At 55.3% G+C, this 20,451-nt stretch overlaps 1 protein-coding gene and 1 long non-coding RNA gene across 2 annotated transcripts in view; one reads left to right on the forward strand and one right to left on the reverse strand.

Moving 5' to 3' along the window:
* LOC140396460 (uncharacterized) overlaps window positions 1–7,423 on the forward strand; it is a 110,523-nt gene extending 103,100 nt beyond the window's left edge. The window contains exon 3 of the long non-coding RNA XR_011936544.1: window positions 5,510–7,423. This is a non-coding gene — a long non-coding RNA (uncharacterized lncRNA). The remainder of the gene's footprint in view (window positions 1–5,509) is intronic.
* Window positions 1–20,451, reverse strand: part of ptprr (protein tyrosine phosphatase receptor type R) — a 371,240-nt gene that overhangs the window by 259,874 nt on the left and 90,915 nt on the right. Inside the window, exon 2 of the mRNA XM_072485105.1 lies at window positions 4,104–4,426. Within this exon, the coding sequence (XP_072341206.1) occupies window positions 4,104–4,426 (323 nt within the window). The remainder of the gene's footprint in view (window positions 1–4,103; window positions 4,427–20,451) is intronic.

A 20,451-nucleotide genomic window follows, 5' to 3' on the forward strand; every position in this document is an offset into this window, starting at 1 on the left:
TGATTCTATGATTCAATTACCCTTTATTTTCCGTCGATAATGCAGGAAAGTGGAGTTGAGGTAAATGATAAGCCATAGGTTAATTGATTGACGGAGCTGGCTCGATGAGCCAAATGGCCTACTCCCACTCATAGGCCCTTATGTTCCTAATCCAGTCCAGGTAGACCAGTGAACAAAATACACTATTTATGTCTCCAACACAAAATTCCCCACTGAAGAACAGAGCCACATTTCCTCGCACAAGCCCAAGACTGCAAGATATAAATAAAATAAATCTAGCCAATTTAGATAATCCTTGGATGGAAGACAGCAACAATCAAGTCAAGTTGACTGAACCCTTTCCGTCATTGTGCAATGCTTACCTGCATTTTAATATGGTTGGTTTTTGATAATTACTAAATTATGTGTGGATTGCATCGTTAATCATCTGATCAATCCCTTGGCCTTTGATAACAAAATTAAGGCAACACGTCGGGAAAGAAATTGATTTTCAATCAGCAGCTCGGCACTGATAGCAACAAAGTTCATCGATATCAATGTCAGGGTGTGGGCAGAAATTCAATTAAACTCATTAAACTTAATAAATAGGTAGCTTGTAAGTACTTTCAGATTTTTAATTGCATTTTTCATCTCTCTTGAAGAAACTACTCTTACAATCAGTGTGGAGTTCTCCAGAAAGGCTTTAGTACACCGACATAAGAAACAGGAACATAGGAACAGGAACATAGCCCCTCGAGTCTGTACCTACCATTCAATGAGATTGTGGCTGATCTGTGAACAAAACTGCAACAAGTCTTGTCAAAGTTTATTTCTACATTGTCTCCAAAATGTCTTTGCTTTCATGTAGGAGCAAAGGCTTTCTTGAAATATTATAACCATAGAATCATAGAATCCCTGCAGTTTGGAAGGAGACCCTTCGGCCCAATGTGTCTGCACCGACCCTCGGAAAGAGCACCACCTAGGCCCAAACCGCATGCTATTTCCATAACCCCACCTAGGGCCAATTTAGCATTGCCTATCCACCTAACCTGCACATCTTTGGACTGTGGGAGGAAACCGGAGCACCCGGAGGAAACCTACGCAGACACAGGAAGCAAGTGCAAACTCCACACAGTCAGCCGAGGTCGGAATTGAACCCGTGTCCCTGGCCCTGTGAGGCAGCAGTGCTAACCACTGTGCCACAGTGCCGCCCTAATAATCTGGAAGATATGTTAAAGAATGGCCACGTCTTAAGCAAGAAATCTGAAATGGAGTTATGTAAATTTGAAAAGGACCAGGATGGAAGATAAAAGGACAATGCTTAATTGACTGCCTTGTTCTGAGATAACTACTGGAAAAGGAAAAGGTGAATCTTTCAAACAATGTAATGCGTATCATGACCCTTAAAGGGAAAAGTAGGCACAAATAACTTAAATGGTCTGAATGGCCAGAATTTCAAAGCCCTGCCAAGACCATCCAGTCCAGCTGAGACCAATGGACCTTTACTGGCTCAACCCGCGGAAAGGCCGAAAGATTTCGGCCAATATATTTTTGCTCTCTCTCACTTCAGTTTAGAAATGCTAATACCATTAGTACCAGTGAATTTAAAAAAAATCTTTAAACATTTCTGGTAATAACCATTTAACAATTCCTCTGGTTGGAGATGTCAAAACTAGGGGTCATTGTCTCAGGATAAGCGGCTGGTCACTTATAATAATAATCTTTATTATTGTCACAAGTAGGCTTACATTAACAGTGTAAGAAGTCTTACAACAGCAGGTTAAAGTCCAACAGGTTTGTTTCAAACACTGGCTTTCGGAGCACTGCTCCTTCCTCAGGTGAGGAAGGGGCAGTTCTCCAAAAGCTAGTGTTTGAAACAAACCTGTTGGACTTTAACCTGCTGTTGTAAGACTTCTTACTGTGCTCACCCCAGTCCAACACCGGCATCTCCATATCATACATTAACACTGCAATGAAGTTACTGTGTAAATCCCCTATTCGCCACACACTGCGCCTGTTCGGGTACATGGTAGCACAGTGGTTAGCACAGTTGCTTCACATCTCCAGGGTCCCTGGTTCGATTCCGGCTTGGGTCACTGTCTGTGCGGAGTCTACACGTTCTCCCGTGTCTGCGTGGGTTTCCTCCGGGTGCTCCGGTTTCCTCCCACAGTCCAAAGATGTGCAGGTTAGGTGGATTGGCCATGATAAATTGTCCTTAGTGTCCAAAAAGGTTGGGTGGGTTACTGGGTTACGGGATAGGGTGGAAGGCTTAAGTGAGATGCTCTTTCCAAAGGCCGGTGCAGTCTAGATGGGTTGAATGGTCTCCTTCTGCACTGTAAATTCTATGATTCTATGATACACTGAGGGAGAATTCAGCATTTCCAATTCCCCTAACAGCATATCTTTCGGGACTTGTGGGAGGAAACCAGAGGACCCGGAGGAAACCCACGTAGACACGGGGAGAATGTGCAGATTCCGCACAGACAGTGACCCAAGCCGGGGAATCGAACCTGGACCGTGACGCTGTGAAGCAAAAGTGCTCGCCACTGTGAAAATTTTCTTCACTCAGTGTTGTGAATCTTTGGAATTCTCTACCCCAGAGAGATGTGGATGCTCCGTCATTAAGTATAGTCAAGCCTGAGACTGATAGATTTCTGGACACTAATGGTGGACTTTAATGTTGGCAATAGGGTCATGCTTTCTGGCTGGAGAATCAACAGGAGCTCTGTATTACCTATGCTAGGAATGGCCCACTGGAATGAAGCGCATTAGGCACTTAACTGAAGCGTCCGGGTTTCCCCAGGATTTAGGACTCCAGGGCGAGAAATCTTGCCCATTGAGAGTTGCTGGCCAATCCGAGGCTGGCAGTTGTCCATTGCCCATCAACGCCACTGGGAGTGTTGGTCACTATCGGCAATGCATCCAGCAGAAGCCAAGAATCGATGACCTAAGTGGGTGTGGGTGGGATGGGGATCATTGGGAGGTGGAGATGGTCAGAAGAAAGGGCAGGAAGAAGTGATTCTCAGCAGGGCCCCCTTCCTGATGTCAAGTCCATCAATTAGACACTAAGTGCCTTTCAGCCATGAACAACCCTGACTGCTTTCGGGCTCTCTGCATGGTGACTCACCCGCCTGTCTCTAGTTAAATACCAACAGCATCTGGATGAGGCCCTTCAGTGAGCATTAATTGCCCACTTAAGCTCCTCAATTAGTGTCTGCGTGGGAAGGGCATCCATAAAGCTTCGTGTCCTGAACTTCATCGGGCAGAGGTGTGAAGGTGACGGGGTCCCCACCCATACCCTCCCATTCAATCAAATATGACCCTGCCACAAAACATGCTGCCAAGGGGTCAGCAAATTCTGTCCAAATGAAATTCAGGGACATGGCAATAGGGCTACTATTAGGATCCCCGCCAGTTGCTGAACTCAAACCGAGGTCACAGAGCCTATCCTTGCTGAGAGTTTTGCTCAATGTCAACATTTCTTACATACACCCAGTGTCCCAGCTATCCCCTATTTTTATGTGTTCAAATGCCCATCATTTGTTTCCTTAACAATGTAATTGATAAGGTATTGACACTGTCGATCTGAGGGAATTGAATCAGACATTTTTTTGAACTGAGGGAGTTTACTTCTCAGGAGAGACTGAGCAGCCAGTATTCTGCTCACTAAAAAATAGAACAGGGGGTTTCCTAATCCAGGTAGTTACGATCATGAAAAGGTTTGATGGGGTAGATGTTTCCACATGTGGGTGAGAACTGAACCAAGGATCATAAATACAACCTCGTCACTAATGAATCCAGATGGGAATTCATTTTCCAGAGCTCAGTCAGAACCCTCTAGCATGGGGATTAGATGAGGTGAAAAGCACAGATGCATCTAAGAGGAAGCTAGATAGAAATGTGAGGGGGAAAGAAATAGAAGGATAAGGGGATGAGGATAGATGAAGAAGGGTGAGAGGTGGTTCATTTGGAGGACAAACACTGATCAGACCAATTGGGATCAATGCTCCGTCTCTGTCTGTCGATATGTTATGGTGTCCCTGAAAGAGAAAAGGTTTAAGAATTCCTGCTGATCAAACACTTTTCAAAGAAAAGTTGCCTTATATTTTTAAACTAATACTCACCACTGATATCAAGTCATCGTCAGGAACAGGGAGCTTTTCAATTTCTAACTGCTGGTCATTATTTGCTACAAAGTGAACACTTCGCTCATTTGATACTCTAGGTAAAGCAGATTTGACAATCATGGCGGGATGTGGTCTTTTCCGGTCCATATACTCACTGAACGATGGCATATTTATTGTGCTTCTTTGCCTTTCTGTGACACTTAAGTCCACATCTTTATCAGTGCTTTGTACTTGATGATATATAATTACTGGTTTTCCACTGCCAGCTGACTTTCTTGGACTTCTGGGTTTGAAGTGTTCATGGTCTCCTGAAAAGGACCCTAAAAATAGAGCAATTAGAGGAAGATCAATTCCAGTTTCTGCAAACTAATTCAGCTATTAACACAATACTTTTGCCAATAGGCAGACAAACACATTTTTTTATATCTTGGAGCTGCTGATTTTTTATTTATTCATTGGATGTTGGTGTCACTGAGCATTTATTGCCCTTGAACGAAAATACGAATGGCTTGCATTTCAGAAGGTATTTAGGACAGCCACATTAGTGTGGGTGGAGCCACTTATAGGCTGGCAGATTTCCTTCCCAACAGTGAACCAGATGGGTTTGTATGACAATCGACCATGGTTTCATAGTCATTATTCGCCAGAGTGGGATTTGAACCAGGGTCCTCAGAGCCTTAATCCTGGTCTCTGGATTACTAGCCCAGCAACAATACCACTACGCCACTGCCTCCCCTCACAAAGATTCAATGTGTAAGTCACAGGGGGCTGCTTTATCTGACAGCTTATGGGCAAATATTCAAAGATTGAACTCCTGCCCACAAATATCCAAGTGTGGGAAATGTATTGGGTTCATGTTAAACATAAATATTGGTTAACATGACAATTGTCCCATTCTAAAAAATTTATAAATAGTTATTTTACTGTCTTCTAGAAAAAGAGCCATATATGCATTAAATTCTCTGTTGGCACGCACTGAGTAGAACTGCAGTGTTAGTTTATGCCCAGATTAGATTCCCCTACCCCCTTTCCTCTGCACAATAGTTTAGGCTTGGGAGAGGCTTGGGACATCTTTCATAAGTGTGCACCAGTGCAAGGAGAGCTAGCGCAAGGTAAAGTGACAGGAATGCCTGGTTTTCCTGTTTCTTTTCATGGAATGTATTCATGGTGGGCAGAAGAAACAAGTGAGATAAAAATAGTTAGTAGACATCATTGCAAACTAATTTCCAGGCTTTGCATTGGGTCTATACTGTTTCCAAATCCCACATACATACTGAACCTTCTGGGATTTTCGCTGTTACAGATGTTTAAAGAACAAGCAAGAAGATTTACTTGAGGTCACTTGGGGCTGATTTTTTTTCAAACTTGTCTTTTTTTATATTTTCGTTCTATTGGGACTGAAGTTCTCGAAAGCCTTGTGAGGTGCTGCATAAAAGAAGCCATGCCAGAGGGATCGTCAAAGCAATTGCACTCACCCAGTCACAGACTGGCACAACCAGTAATTGTACCATTCAAATCCTGCATCAAGCCTGTCTACTCCCAGGTGTGTTTCAACATAGTCATGTGGAGGATGGTGTTACGGAATGGTACAGAATTCAACCCTCTATCGAAATGCCTCACATCAACTCATGTCCACTTTGGAGTATCAAAGAAAGGGTCGAGTGATGGCTACCATTTGTACACACTTCAAACTTCCTGTCTCTTAATCGCTGCCCACCATTTCATCATTTGTTCCTTTAATCGTGGGTGAAATGCCTTTGTTGGCTTTCCAAAGACTCTTGGTATTTCTGTCAGCGCAGACAGAAACCCACACTTCCAGAGCTGTATCTGGCTCAGTGAGGACTCCAGTGCTCCAAACCTTAATCGATTGAACCCACTTTGATGACAACTAAATGGATTGTTTCATTTTTTAACCCCTTTATTAACATTGTATTTGTGTGAAAATATCATTCAATTACCAACTTTTTATATAAATGTGTGTGTTTTGTATATCTCAGAGCACGTCAGCCATGGCATCCATTCAGATTTTATTCACAATCCTTTAACATGTCTGCTGTGTGGGCGAAAACATTTGCTCTTCTCTCTGCCGGTGAGCTTGGAGGCAGGAAGGACATTTAATTAGGTAGGATGATGGTGTTCTGGAACCCAGCTGCCTTCCTGCCTCCGCCACAATTTAGTTATGGTGGGAAGGCCTACGCAAGACTTTCTCACCCCAGCACCAACTGAAGCCTTTAAGTAGCCATTTAATAGCCATTTAAAGGCCTCATTCCAACACCGCTGGTATTAACCCAGCTTCAGGCAGGCCTGTCACCATGTGGCGTGCATGATAGCAACACACATGCAGCCATCTTGTCAGCTGCCGGAGGTGGGCTAGAGAATGTGCGCTCAATCAAACGCACTCAGTGTCTGATTGAGGGACTTAGCATCAGGAAAAAGTGTGGGGGTGGGGAGTTGCTGCTGAGAACCAACCCCTTCCCTTGTTGCTGACACCCCTGCACTCCTGCTCTTGTGACCCTCACCCACAAATACTCACTTTCACCACATTACTTACCTTTAGCTAGTTAGTACTGCAATTCTGGGACTCCAGTGCCTGCCCTTCTGCAGTTGCTGAGCACAAAAGCTGCCAGCCTCTGATTGGCCAGCAGCTCTTGGTAGGCCAGATTCAACGCCACAGTGTTTTGATTCTGGGGAAGGCTGGCCACTGACTGATTGGCTTGTGGTTCAGTGGGCCTTCCTGAAAAGAGGCAGCGCACATCTCTCTCCAGCCGGTAGACAAACCCCCTGGTACCTCAACAAGATTCCATCCCACATTTCTAGCCTTGACTTCCAGCTCGATCTGCAGCTTTGTTTACTTTTCTCTGAGTGCACACCCAGGCTTATCCAATCGAGCACAGTGAGCATCAACAGCACACAGACTCATATAATCAAACACAGAACAATTCATCAGTACAAAAGCCTTTAAAATATTATTGAAATGTGTCCTGTTTTCCATTATTACTGGTATATGGTGTCATAATATACACCAGTGTATCATGGTGCAGACACACACACTGATGGACACACAGTGGGACCAATCAACACACACAACAACGCAGCCAATCACCAGTTAGAGCACACGCACTATAAAGACAGGAGGCATCAGAGTTCCTGCTCATTCGAGCTGCAGCTTCCTCGTAAGACAGAGCTCACAGCCTGCAGCACTACATTCACCATGTGCTGAGTGCATCGACTGGTTAGGACAAGGCAAAGGTCTTTAGTTAAAGCTAATATTGTGTTTACCCACAGTGAGAGTATGTTAAACAGTTAATGACTCAATAAAATAGTGTTGCACTATTTCAAGTGTTGGTGACCTGTATGTGTTCCACGGATCCAGAGCGCCCAACACAACACATGGGTAACAGCATTGTGACTCTTACGATAACTATGCTTTTAACTAAATTTTAAAAATGGCTCTTCTTGTAATTAAAGTAGCAAGTCCCTGCCTTTTGTAACATTTCCCTTTAATTGTCCCCATTTTAAAAAACAATCACTTATAAAATGGTTTTTATTTGTCCATCTTCCTAAATTGATTTCAGAATTTAGAACGAAAATACAGCTTGCATATAAAATTAACACACTTGGAGAAAGGAAAAATGTTATTGAGTTAACACCAATTGACCATCTCCATAGCAACTGCTGAAAATTAACTGCCCTTTCTGCGACATAACATTGCCGAGGCATTAGTTGCAAAATGTGGGGAAGGAGAAAGCAAGTGAACCTTTTGCCTACATCGAACCAAATCTGCAGCCGGATCTCTTGATCGATACACAGATGGACTGACCTACGAAACATCAGCTCCACCATCAAGTTACCATTTCAGCAAGATTGGCAACACCTCCTAACTATTTTGGCACTTTCTTACACCAACAGATAAAAATCTACCTCAATGGGTTGGACTGCTTACTACCTCAATGGGTTGGCCTGGTTACTGGACAATAGATACAGGAAAAGTCAATTCAGTCCCTCAAGCATGGTCTGCCATGCCATGAGATTTTGCCTTGTCTGTATCTTGACCCCATCCACCTTTCTTGGTTCCATATTCTTTTCTGGCATGCAAAAAAAAATTGATCTCTGATTTAGTAATGATTAATTGAGCTGGCATCCAATGCTTTTTGAGGTAGAGCTCCACACTTTGACCACTTTCATCAAAGAGCAAGCCTGAGAGGGTGGAGCATGAGAGCAGCGAGAGGATGAAAGAGTGATTGTGAATGGGAGCGGTGCGTTACCGCCTGGAACGGAGAGGTGCAGGACTGCCTGGGGGGAGCGGTGTGAGACTGTCTGGGGGGAGCGGTGTGAGGCTATCTGGGGGGAGCGGTGTCAGACTGTCTGGTGGGAGCGGTGTGAGACTGACTGGGGGGAGCGGTGTGAGACTGTCTGGGGGGAGCGGTCTGAGACTGTCTGGGGGGAGCGGTGTGAGACTGTCTGGGGGGAGCGGTGTGAGACTGTCTGGGGGGAGCGGTGTCAGACTGTCTGGTGGGAGCGGTGTCAGACTGACTGGGGGGAGCGGTGTGAGACTGTCTGGGGGGAGCTGTGTGAGACTGTCTGGGGGGAGCGGTGTGAGACTGCCTGGGGGGAGCGGTGTGAAACTGTCTGGGGGGAGCGGTGTGAGACTGTCTGGGGGGAGCGGTGTGAGACTGTCTGGGGGGAGCGCTGTGAGACTGTCTGGGGGAGCGCTGTGAGACTGTCTGGGGGGAGCGGTGTGAGACTAACTGGGGGAGCAGTGTTAGACTGTCTGGGGGGGAGCGGTGTGAGACTGACTGGGGGAGCGGTGTGAGACTGTCTGGGGGTAGCGGTGTGAGACTGTCTGGGGGGAGCGGTGTGAGACTGAATGGGGGTAGCGGTGTGAGACTGTCTGGGGGGAGCGTGTGAGATTGACTGGGGGGAGCGGTGTGAGACTGTCTGGGGGTAGCGGTGTGAGACTGTCTGGGGGGAGCGGTGTGAGACTGACTGGGGGAGCAGTGTTAGACTGTCTGGGGGGAGCGTGTGAGACTGATGGAGGGGAGCGGTGTGAGACTGACTGGGGGAGCGGTGTGAGACTGTCTGGGGGGAGCGGTGTGAGACTGTCTGGGGGGAGCGGTGTGAGACAGTCTGGGGGGAGCGGTGTGAGACTGCCTGGAGGGAGCGGTGTGAGACTGTCTGGGGGGAGCGGTGTGAAACTCACAGGGGGGAGAGGTGTGAGACTGACTGAGGGGAGCGGTGTGAGACTGTCTGGGGGAGTGGTGTGAGACTGTCTGGTGGGAGCGGTGTGAGACTGACTGGGGGGAGCGGTGTGAGACTGTCTGGGGGGAGCGTGTGAGACTGACTGGGGGGAGCGGTGTGAGACTGTCTGGGGGTAGCGGTGTGAGACTGTCTGGGGGGGGCGGTGTGAGACTAACTGGGGGAGCAGTGTTAGACTGACTGGGGGGAGAGTGTGAGACTGACTGGGGGGAGCGGTGTGAGACTGTCTGGGGGTAGCGGTGTGAGACTGTCTGGGGGGAGCGGTGTGAGACTGAATGGGGGTAGCGGTGTGAGACTGTCTGGGGGGAGCGTGTGAGACTGACTGGGGGGAGCGGTGTGAGACTGTCTGGGGGTAGCGGTGTGAGACTGTCTGGGGGGAGCGGTGTGAGACTGACTGGGGGAGCAGTGTTAGACTGTCTGGGGGGAGCGTGTGAGACTGATGGAGGGGAGCGGTGTGAGACTGACTGGGGGGAGCGGTGTGAGACAGTCTGGGGGGAGCGGTGTGAGACTGTCTGGGGGGAGCGGTGTGAGACTGTCTGGGGGGAGCGGTGTGAAACTCACAGGGGGGAGCGGTGTGAGACTGACTGAGGGGAAGCGGTGTGAGACTGACTGAGGGGAGCGGTGTGAGACTGTCTGGGGGAGTGGTGTGAGACAGTCTGGGGGGAGCGGTGTGAGACTGCCTGGAGGGAGCGGTGTGAGACTGTCTGGGGGGAGCGGTGTGAAACTCACAGGGGGGAGAGGTGTGAGACTGACTGAGGGGAGCGGTGTGAGACTGTCTGGGGGAGTGGTGTGAGACTGTCTGGTGGCAGCGGTGTGAGACTGACTGGGGGGAGCGGTGTGAGACTGTCTGGGGGGAGCGTGTGAGACTGACTGGGGGGAGCGGTGTGAGACTGTCTGGGGGTAGCGGTGTGAGACTGTCTGGGGGGAGCGGTGTGAGACTAACTGGGGGAGCAGTGTTAGACTGTCTGGGGGGAGCGGTGTGAGACTGACTGGGGGAGCGGTGTGAGACTGTCTGGGGGTAGCGGTGTGAGACTGTCTGGGGGTAGCGGTGTGAGACTGTCTGGGGGGTGCGGTGTGAGACTGACTGGGGGGGAGCAGTGTTTGACTGTCTGGGGGGAGCGTGTGAGACTGACTGAGGGGAGCGGTGTGAGGCTGACTGGGGGAGCGGTGTGTGAATGTCTGGGGGAGCTGTGTGAGACTGTCTGGGGGGAGCGGTGTGAGACTGTCTGGGGGGAGCGGTGTGAGACTGTCTGGGGGTAGCGGTGTGAGACTGTCTGGGGGGTGCGGTGTGAGACTGTCTGGGGGGAGCGTGTGAGACTGACTGGGGGGAGTGGTGTGAGACTGTCTGGGTGTAGCGGTGTGAGACTGTCTGGGGGGTGCGGTGTGAGACTGACTGGGGGAGCAGTGTTTGACTGTCTAGGGGGAGCGTGTGAGACTGACTGAGGGGAGCGGTGTGAGGCTGACTGGGGGAGCGGTGTGTGAATGTCTGGGGGAGCTGTGTGAGACTGTCTGGGGGGAGCGGTGTGAGACTGTCTGGGGGGAGCGGTGTGAGACTGTCTGGGAGGAGCGGTGTGAGACTGTCTGGGGGGAGCGGTGTGAGACTGTCTGGGGGAGCGGAGTGAGACTGTCTGGGGGGAGTGGTGTGAGACTGTCTGGGGGGAGGAGTGTGAAACTCACAGGGGGGAGAGGTGTGAGACTGACTGAGGGGAGCAGTGTGAGACTGTCTGGGGGAGTGGAGTGAGACTGTCTGGTGGGAGCGGTGTGAGACTGACTGGGGGGAGCGGTGTGAGACTGTCTGGGGGGAGCGTGTGAGACTGACTGGGGGGAGCGGTGTGAGACTGTCTGGGGGTAGCGGTGTGAGACTGTATGGGTATAGCGTGTGAGACTGACTGGGGGGAGCGGTGTGAGACTGTCTGGGGGTAGCGGTGTGAGACTGTCTGGGGGGAGCGGTGTGAGACTGACTGGGGGAGCAGTGTGAGACTGTCTGGAGGGAGCGGTGTGAGACTGTCTGGGGGGAGCGGTGTCAGACTGACTGGGGGAGCAGTGTTAGACTGTCTGGGGGGAGCGGTGTGAGACTGTCTGAGGGAGCGTGTGAGACTGACTGGGAGGAGCGGTGTGAGACTGACTGAGGGGAGCGGTGTGAGGCTGACTGAGGGGAGCGGTGTGAGGCTGACTGGGGGAGCGGTGTGAGAATGTCTGGGGGAGCTGTGTGAGACTGTCTGGGGGGAGCGGTGTGAGACTGTCTGAAGAAGTGGCGTGAGACTGTCTGGGGGGAGCAGTGTGAAACTCACAGGGGGGAGAGGTGTGAGACTGACTGAGGGAGCGGTGTGAGACTGACTGAGGGGAGTGGTGTGAGACTGTCTGGGGGGAGTGGTGTGAGACTGCCTGGGGGAGCGTTGTGACACTGTCTGGTGGGAGCGGTGTGAGACTGACTGGGGGAGTGGTGTGAGACTGACTGGCGGAGCGGTGTGAGACTGTCTGGGGGTAGCGGTGTGAGACTGACTGGGGGAGTGGTGTGAGACTGACTGGCGGAGCGGTGTGAGACTGTCTGGGGGTAGCGGTGTGAGACTGTCTGGGGGGAGCGGTGTGAGACTGTCTGGGTGAGCGGTGTGAGACTGTCTGGGGGGAGTGGTGTGAGACTGTCTGGGGGGAGCAGTGTGAAACTCATAGGGGGAGAGGTGTGAGACTGACTGAGGGGAGCGGTGTGAGTCTGTCTGGTGGGAGCGGTGTGAGTCTGTCTGGTGGGAGCGGTGTGAGACTGTCTGGGGGAAACGGTATGAGACTGTCTGGGGGGAGCGGTGTGAGACTGTCTGGGGGGAGCTGTGTGAGACTGTCTGGGGGGAGCGTGTGAGACTGACTGGGGGGAGTGGTGCGAGACTGACTGGGGGGAGCGGTGTGAGACTGACTGGGGGGAGCGGTGTGAGACTGTCTGGGGGGAGCGGTGTGAGACTGTCTGGGAGGAGCGGTGTGAGACTGTCTGGGGGGAGCGGTGTGAGACTGTCTGGGGGTAGCGGTGTGAGGCTGTCTGGGGGGAGCGGTGTGAGACTGACTGGGGGAGCAGTGTTAGACTGTCTGGGGGTAGCAGTGTGAGACTGTCTGAGGGGAGCGTGTGAGACTGACTGGGGGAGCGGTGTGAGACTGTCTGGGGGTAGCGGTGTGAGACTGTCTGGGGGGAGCGTGTGAGACTGACTGGGGGGAGCGGTGTGAGACTGTCTGGGGGTAGCGGTGTGAGACTGACTGGGGGAGTGGTGTGAGACTGACTGGGGGAGCGGTGTGAGACTGTCTGGGGGAGCGGTGTGAGACTGTCTGGGGGGAGTGCTGTGAGACTGTCTGGGGGGAGTGGTGTGAGACTGTCTGGGGGAGCAGTGTGAAACTCACAGGGGGGAGAGGTGTGAGACTAACTGAGGGGAGCGGTGTGAGACTGTCTGGGGGAGTGGTGTGAGACTGTCTGGGGGGAGCTGTGTGAGACTGTCTGGGGGGAGCAGTGTGAGACTGTCTGGGGGGAGCGGTGTGAGGCTGACTGGGGGAGCGGTGTGAGACTGTCTGGGGGGAGCGGTGTGAGACTGTCTGGGGGGAGTGGTGTGAGACTGTCTGGGGGGAGCGGTGTGAGGCTGACTGGGGGAGCGGTGTGAGACTGTCTGGGGGGAGCGGTGTGAGACTGTCTGGGGGGAGTGGTGTGAGACTGTCTGGGGGAGCAGTGTGAAACTCACAGGGGGGAGAGGTGTGAGACTAACTGAGGGGAGCGGTGTGAGACTGTCTGGGGGAGTGGTGTGAGACTGTCTGGTGGGAGCGGTGTGAGACTGACTGGGGGGAGCGGTGTGAGACTGTCTGGGGGGAGCGTGTGAGACTGACTGGGGGAGCGGTGTGAGACTGTCTGAGGGTAGCGGTGTGAGACTGTCTGGGGGGAGCGGTGTGAGACTAACTGGGGGAGCAGTGTTAGACTGTCTGGGGGGAGCGGTGTGAGACTGACTGGGGGTGCGGTGTGAGACTGTCTGGGAGTAGCGGTGTGAGACTGTCTGGGGGGAGCGTGTGAGACTGACTGGGGGGAGCGGTGTGAGACTGTCTGGGGGTTGCGGTGTGAGACGGTCTGGGGGGAGCGGTGTGAGACTGACTGAGGGAGCAGTGTTTGACAGTCTGGGGGGAGCGTGTGAGACGGACTGAGGGGAGCGGTGTGAGGCTGACTGGGGGAGCGGTGTGTGAATGTCTGGGGGAGCTGTGTGAGACTGTCTGGAGGGAGCGGTGTGAGACTGTCTGGGGGGAGCGGTGTGAGACTGTCTGGGGGGAGCGTTGTGAGACTGTCTGGGGGGAGCGGTGTGAGACTGTCTGGGGGAGCGGAGTGAGACTGTCTGGGGGGAGTGTTGTGAGACTGTCTGGGGGGAGCAGTGTGAAACTCACAGGGGGGGAGAGATGTGAGACTGACTGAGGGGAGCGGTGTGAGACTGTCTGGGGGAGTGGAGTGAGACTGTCTGGGGGGAGCGGTGTGAGACTGACTGGGGGAGCGGTGTGAGACTGTCTGGGGGGAGCTGTGTGAGACTGTCTGGGGGGAGCGTGTGAGACTGACTGGGGGGAGCGGTGCGAGACTGACTGGGGGGAGCGGTGTGAGACTGACTGGGGGGAGCGGTGTGAGACTGTCTGGGGGGAGCGGTGTGAGACTGACTGGGGGAGTGGTGTGAGACTGACTGGGGGAGCGGTGTGAGACTGTCTGGGGGAGCGGTGTGAGACTGTCTGGGGGGAGTGCTGTGAGACTGTCTGGGGGGAGTGGTGTGAGACTGTCTGGGGGAGCAGTGTGAAACTCACAGGGGGGAGAGGTGTGAGACTAACTGAGGGGAGCGGTGTGAGACTGTCTGGGGGAGTGGTGTGAGACTGTCTGGGGGGAGCTGTGTGAGACTGTCTGGGGGAGCAGTGTGAGACTGTCTGGGGGGAGCGGTGTGAGGCTGACTGGGGGAGCGGTGTGAGACTGTCTGGGGGGAGTGGTGTGAGACTGTCTGGTGGGAGCGGTGAGAGACAGTCTGGGGGAGCGGTGTGAGACTGTCTGGGGGGGAGTGGTGTGAGACTGTCTGGGGGGAGTGGTGTGAGACTGTCTGGGGAGAGCAGTGTGAGTCTGTCTGGGGGTAGCGATGTGAGACTGACTGGGGGAGCGGTGTGATACTGTCTGGGGGGAGCGGTGTGAGACTGGGGGTAGCGGTGTGAGACTGTCTGGGGGGAGCGGTGTGAGACTGGGGGGAGCGGTGTGAGACTGTCTGGGGGGAGATGTGTGAGACTGTCTGGGGGGAGCGGTGTGAGACTGTCTGGGGGGAGTGGTGTGAGACTGACTGGGGGAGCGGTGTGAGACTGTCTGGGGGAGCGGTGTGAGCCTGTCTGGGGGGAGCGGTGTGAGACTGGGGGGAGCGGTGTGAGACTGTCTGGGGGAGTGGCGTGAGACTGTCTGGGGGAGCCATGTGAAACTCACAGGGGGAGAGGTGTGAGACTGACTGAGGGAGCGGTGTGAGACTGTCTGGGGGGAGTGGTGTGAGACTGCCTGGGGGAGCGTTGTGACACTGTCTGGTGGGAGCGGTGTGAGACTGTCTGGGGGAGCGGTGTGAGACGGGGGAGCGGTGTGAGACTGGGGGGAGCGGTGTGAGACTGTCTGGGGGAGTGGCGTGAGACTGTCTGGGGGGAGCAGTGTGAGACTGTCGCGGGGGAGCAGTGTGAGACTGTCTGGGGGGAGCGGTGTGAGACTGTCTGGGGGGAGATGTGTGAGACTGTCTGGGGGGAGCGGTGTGAGACTGTCTGTGGGTAGTGGTGTGAGACTGACTGGGGGAGCGGTGTGAGACTGTCTGGGGGGAGCGGTGTGAGACTGGGGGGAGCGGTGTGAGACTGACTGAGGGAGCGGTGTGAGACTGTCTGGGGGGAGTGGTGTGAGACTGTCTGGGGGAGCGTTATGACACTGTCTGGTGGGAGCGGTGTGAGACTGTCTGGGGGGAGCGGTGTGAGACGGGGGAGCGGTGTGAGACTGGGGGGAGCGGTGTGAGACTGTCTGCGGGAGTGGCGTGAGACTGTCTGGGGGGAGCAGTGTGAAACTCACAGGGGGGAGCGGTGTGAGACTGTCTGGAGGAGCGGTGTGAGACTGGGGGAACAATGTGAGACTGTCTGGAGGAGCGGTGTGAGACTGTCTGGGGAAGCGGTGTGAGACTGTCTGGGGGGAGCGGTGTGAGACTGTCGCGGGGGAGCAGTGTGAGACTGTCTGGGGGGAGCGGTGTGAGACTGTCTGGGGTGAGCGGTGTGAGACTGTCTGGGGGAGCGGTGTGAGATTGACTGGGGGAGCAGTGTTAGACTGTCTGGGGGGAGCGGTGTGAGACTGTCTGGGGGTAGTGGTGAGAGACTGTCTGGGGGAGCGGTGTGAGACTGACTGGGGGGAGCGGTGTGAGACTGACTGGGGGAGCAGTGATAGACTGTCTGGAGGAGTGTATGAGACTGACTGGGGGGAGCGGTGTGAGACTGACTGGGGGAGCGGTGTGAGACTGACTGGGGGAGCGGTGTGAGATTGTCTGGGGGAGCGTGTGAGACTGTCTGGGGTTGAGCGGTGTGAGACTGGGGGGAGCGGTGTGAGACTGTCTGCAGGAGTGGCGTGAGACTGTCTGGGGGGAGCAGAGTGAAACTCACAGGGCGGAGAGGTGTGAGACTGACTGAGGGGAGTGGTGTGAGACTGTCTGGGGAGCGTTGTGAGACTGTCTGGTGGGAGCGGTGTGAGACTGTCTGGGGGAAACGGTATGCGACTGTCTGGGGGGAGCGGTGTGAGACTGTCTGGGGGGAGCGGTGTGAGACTGTCTGGGGGGAGCGGTGTGAGACTGTTTGGGGGAGCAGTGTGAGACAGGGGGGAGTGGTGTGAGACTGTCTGGGGGGAGCGGTGTGAGACTGTCTGGGGGAGCGCTGTGAGACTGTCTGGGGGGAACGGTGTGAGACTGTCTTTGGGGAGCGCTTTGAAACTGTCTGGGGGAGCGCTGTTAGACTGTCTGGGGGGAGCGTGTGAGACTGACTGGGGGGAGCGGTGTGAGACTGTCTGGGGGTAGTGGTGTGAGGCTGTCTGGGAGGAGCGGTGTGAGACTGACTGGGGGAGCAGTGTTAGACTGTCTGGGGGAGCGATGTGAGACTGTCTGGGGGAGCGGTGTGAGACTGTCTGGGGGGAGCGGTGTGAGACTGACTGGGGGGAGCGGTGTGAGGCTGTCTGGGGGGAGCGGTGTGAGACTGTCTGGGGGGAGCGGTGTGAGACTGACTGGAGCAGTGTTAGACTGTCTGGGGGGAGCGTGTGAGACTGACTGGGGGGAGCGGTGTGAGACTGTCTGGTGGTAGCGGTGTGAGACTGTCTGGGGGGAGCGGTGTGAGACTAACTGGGGAGCAGTGTTAGACTGTCTGGGGGAGCGTGTGAGACTGACTGGGGATGCGGTGTGAGAATGTCTGGGGGGAGCGGTGTGAGACTGTCTGGGGGGAGCGGTGTGAGAATGTCTTGGGGGAGCTGTGTGAGACTGTCTGGGGGGAGCGGTGTGAGGCTGACTGGGGGAGCGGTGTGAGAATGTCTGGGGGAGCGGTGTGAGGCTGACTGGGGGAGCGGTGTGAGAATGTCTGGGGGGAGCGGTGTGAGACTTTCTGGGGGGGAGCAGTGTGAGACTGACTGAGGGGAGCGGTGTGAGGCTGACTGGGGGAGCGGTGTGAGAATGTGTGGGGGGAGCGGTGTGAGACTGTCTGGGGGGAGCGGTGTGAGACTGTCTGGTGGGAGCGGTGTGAGACTGGAGCGAGCGGTATGAGACTGTCTGGAGGGAGCGGCGTGAGACTGTCTGGGGGGTGCAGTGTGAAACTCACAGGGGGGAGAGGTTTGAGACTGACTGAGGGGAGCGGTGTGAGACTGTATGGGGGGAATGGTGTGAGGCTGGCTGGGGGAGCGTTGTGAGAATGTCTGGGGGAAACGGAATGCGACTCTCTGGGGGGAGCGGTGTGAGACTGTCTGGGGGGAGTGGTGTGAGATTGTCTGGGGGGAGCGGTGTGAGACAGACTGGGGGTAGCGGTGTGAGACTGACTGGGGGTAGCAGTGTGAGACTGGGGGGAACGGTGTGAGACTGTCTGGGGGGAGCGGTGTGAGACTGTTGCGGGGGAGCTGTGTGAGAGTGTCTGTGGGGAGCGGTGTGAGACTGTCTTGTGGGAGTGGTGTGAGATTGTTTGGGGGGAGCGGTGTGAGACTGTCTGGGGGAGTGGTGTGAGACTGTCTGGGGGGAGTGGTGTGAGACTGTCTGGGGGGAGCGGTGTGAGACTGTCTGGGGGGAACGATGTGGGACTGCCTGGGGGGAGCGGTGTGAGACTGACTGGGGGGAGCGGTGTGAGACTGGGGGGAGCGGTGTGAGACTGTCTGGGGGGTGCGGTGTGAGACTGTCTGGGGGGAACCGTGTGGGAATGCCTGGGGGGAGCGGTGTGAGACTGTCTGGGGGGATCGGTGTGAGACTGGGGGGAACGGTGTGAGACTGTCTGGGGGCAGCGATGTGAGACTGGGGGGAGTGGTGTGAGACTGTCTGGGGAGCGGTGTGAGACTGGGGGGAGCGGTGTGAGACTGTCTGGGGAGCGGTGTGAGACTTTCTGGGGGGAGCGGTGTGAGACTGTCTAGGGGGATCAGTGTGAGACTGTCTGGGGGAGCGGTGTGAGACTGACTGGGGGGATCAGTGTGAGACTGAGTGGGGGAGGGGTGTGAGACTTTCTGGGGGGAGCGGTGTGAGACTGTCTGGGGGGAGCGGTGTGAGACTGTCTGGGGAGAGCAGTGTAAGACTACCTGAGGGGAGCAGTGTGAGACTGACTGGGGGGAGCGGTGTGAGACTGCCTGGGGGGAGCTGTGTGAGACTGTCTGGGGGAGCGGTGTGAGACTGACTGGGGGGAGCGGTGTGAGACTGCCTCGGGAGCGCTGTGAGACTGTCTGGGGGGAGCGGTGTGAGACGGACTGGGGATAGTGGTGTGAGACAGACTGAGGGGAGTGGTGTGAGGCTGTCTGGGGGGAGCGGTGTGAGACTGTCTGGGGGGAGCGGTGTGAAACTATCTGGGGGAGCGCTGTAAGACTGTCTGGGGGGAGCGGTGTGAGACTGTCTGGGGGTAGCGGTGTGAGACTGTCTGGGGGGAGCGGTGTGAGACTGACTGGGGGAGCAGTGTTAGACTGTCTGGGGGAGCGTGTGAGACTGACTGGGGGGAGCGTTGTGAGACTGACTGGGGGAGCGGTGTGAGACTGTCTGGGGGAGCGGTGTGAGACTGTCTGGGGGGAGCGGTGTGAGACTTGAGCGAGCGGTATGAGACTGTCTGGGGGGAGTGGCGTGAGACTGTCTGGCGGGAGCAGTGTGAAACACACAGGGGGAGAGGTTTGAGACTGACTGAGGGGAGCGGTGTGAGACTGTCTGGGGGGAGTGGTGTGAGGCTGTCTGGGGGTGCGTTGTGAGACTGTCTGGTGGGAGCGTTGTGAGGCTGTCTGGGGGAAACGGTGTGAGACTGTCTGGGGGTGCTGTGTGAGACTGTCTGGGGGGAGCGGTGTGAGATTGTCTGGGGCGAGCGGTGCGAGACAGACTGGGGGTAGCGGTGTGAGACAGGGGGGAACGGTGTGAGACTGTCTGGGGGGAGCGGTGTGAGACTGTTGCGGGGGAGCCGTGTGAGACTGTCTGGTGGGAGTGGTGTGAGACTGTCTGGGGGGAGAGGTGTGAGACTGCTGGGGGGAGTGGTGTGAGACTGTCTGGGGGAGCGGTGTGAGACTGTCTGGGGGAGCGGTGTGAGACTCTCTGGGGGGAGTGGTGTGAGACTGTCTGGGGGGAGCGGTGTGAGACTGTCTGGGGAGAGCAGTGTGAGAGTGTCTGGGGGTAGCGATGTGAGACTGGGGGGAGCGGTGTGAGACTGTCTGGGGGGAGCGGTGTGAGACTGGGGGAGCGGTGTGAGACTGATTGGGGGGAGCGGTGTGAGACTGTCTGGGGGGAACGATGTGGGACTGCCTGGGGGGAGCGTTGTGAGACTGACTGGGGGGAGCGGTGTGAGACTGGGGGGAGCGGTGTGAGACTGTCTGGGGGGTGCGGTGTGAGACTGTCTGGGGGGAACCGTGTGGGACTGCCTGGGGGGAGCGGTGTGAGACTGACTGGGGGGATCGGTGTGAGACTGAGTGGGGGAGCGGTGTGAGACTGTCTGGGGGAACCGTGTGGGACTGCCTGGGGGGAGCAGTGTGAGACTGAGTGGGGGATCGGTGTGAGACTGAGTGGGGGAGCGGTGTGAGACTTTCTGGGGGGAGCGGTGTGAGACTGTCTGGGGGGAGCGGTGTGAGACTGTCTGGGGGGAGCGGTGTGAGACTGACTGGGGGAGCGGTGTGAGACTGTCTGGGGGTAGCGGGGTGAGACTGTCTGGGGGGAGCGGTGTGAGACTGACTGGGGGAGCAGTGTTAGACTGTCTGGGGGGAGCGGGTGAGACTGACTGAGGGGAGCGGTGTGAGGCTGACTGGGGGAGCAGTGTGAGAATGTCTGGGGGGAGCTGTGTGAGACTGTCTGGGGGGAGCAGTGTGAGACTGTCTGGGGGGAGCGGTGTGAGACTGTCTGGGGGGAGCGGTGTGAGACTGTCTGGGGGGAGCGGTGTGAGACTGTCTGGGGGAGCGGTGTGAGACTGTCTGGGGGGAGTGGTGTGAGACTGTCTGGGGGGAGCAGTGTGAAACTCACAGGGGGGAGAGGTGTGAGACTGACTGAGGGGAGCGGTGTGAGACTGTCTGGGGGAGTGGTGTGAGACTGTCTGGTGGGAGCGGTGTGAGACTGTCTGGGGGAAACGGTATGAGACTGTCTGGGGGGAGCGGTGTGAGACTGTCTGTGGGGAGCTGTGTGAGACTGTCTGGGGGGAGCGTTGTGAGGTTGTCTGGGGGGAGCTGTGTGATACTGGGGGGAACGATGTGAGACTGTCTGGGGGAGCGGTGTGAGACTGTCACGGGGGAATGGTGTGAGACTGTCTGGTGGGAGCGGTGAGAGACAGTCTGGGGGAGCGGTGTGAGACTGTCTGGGGGGGAGTGGTGTGAGACTGTCTGGGGGGAGTGGTGTGAGACTGTCTGGGGAGAGCAGTGTGAGTC

This window comes from Scyliorhinus torazame, chromosome 19, assembly GCF_047496885.1.
Source record: "Scyliorhinus torazame isolate Kashiwa2021f chromosome 19, sScyTor2.1, whole genome shotgun sequence".
Taxonomy (NCBI): domain Eukaryota; kingdom Metazoa; phylum Chordata; class Chondrichthyes; order Carcharhiniformes; family Scyliorhinidae; genus Scyliorhinus; species Scyliorhinus torazame.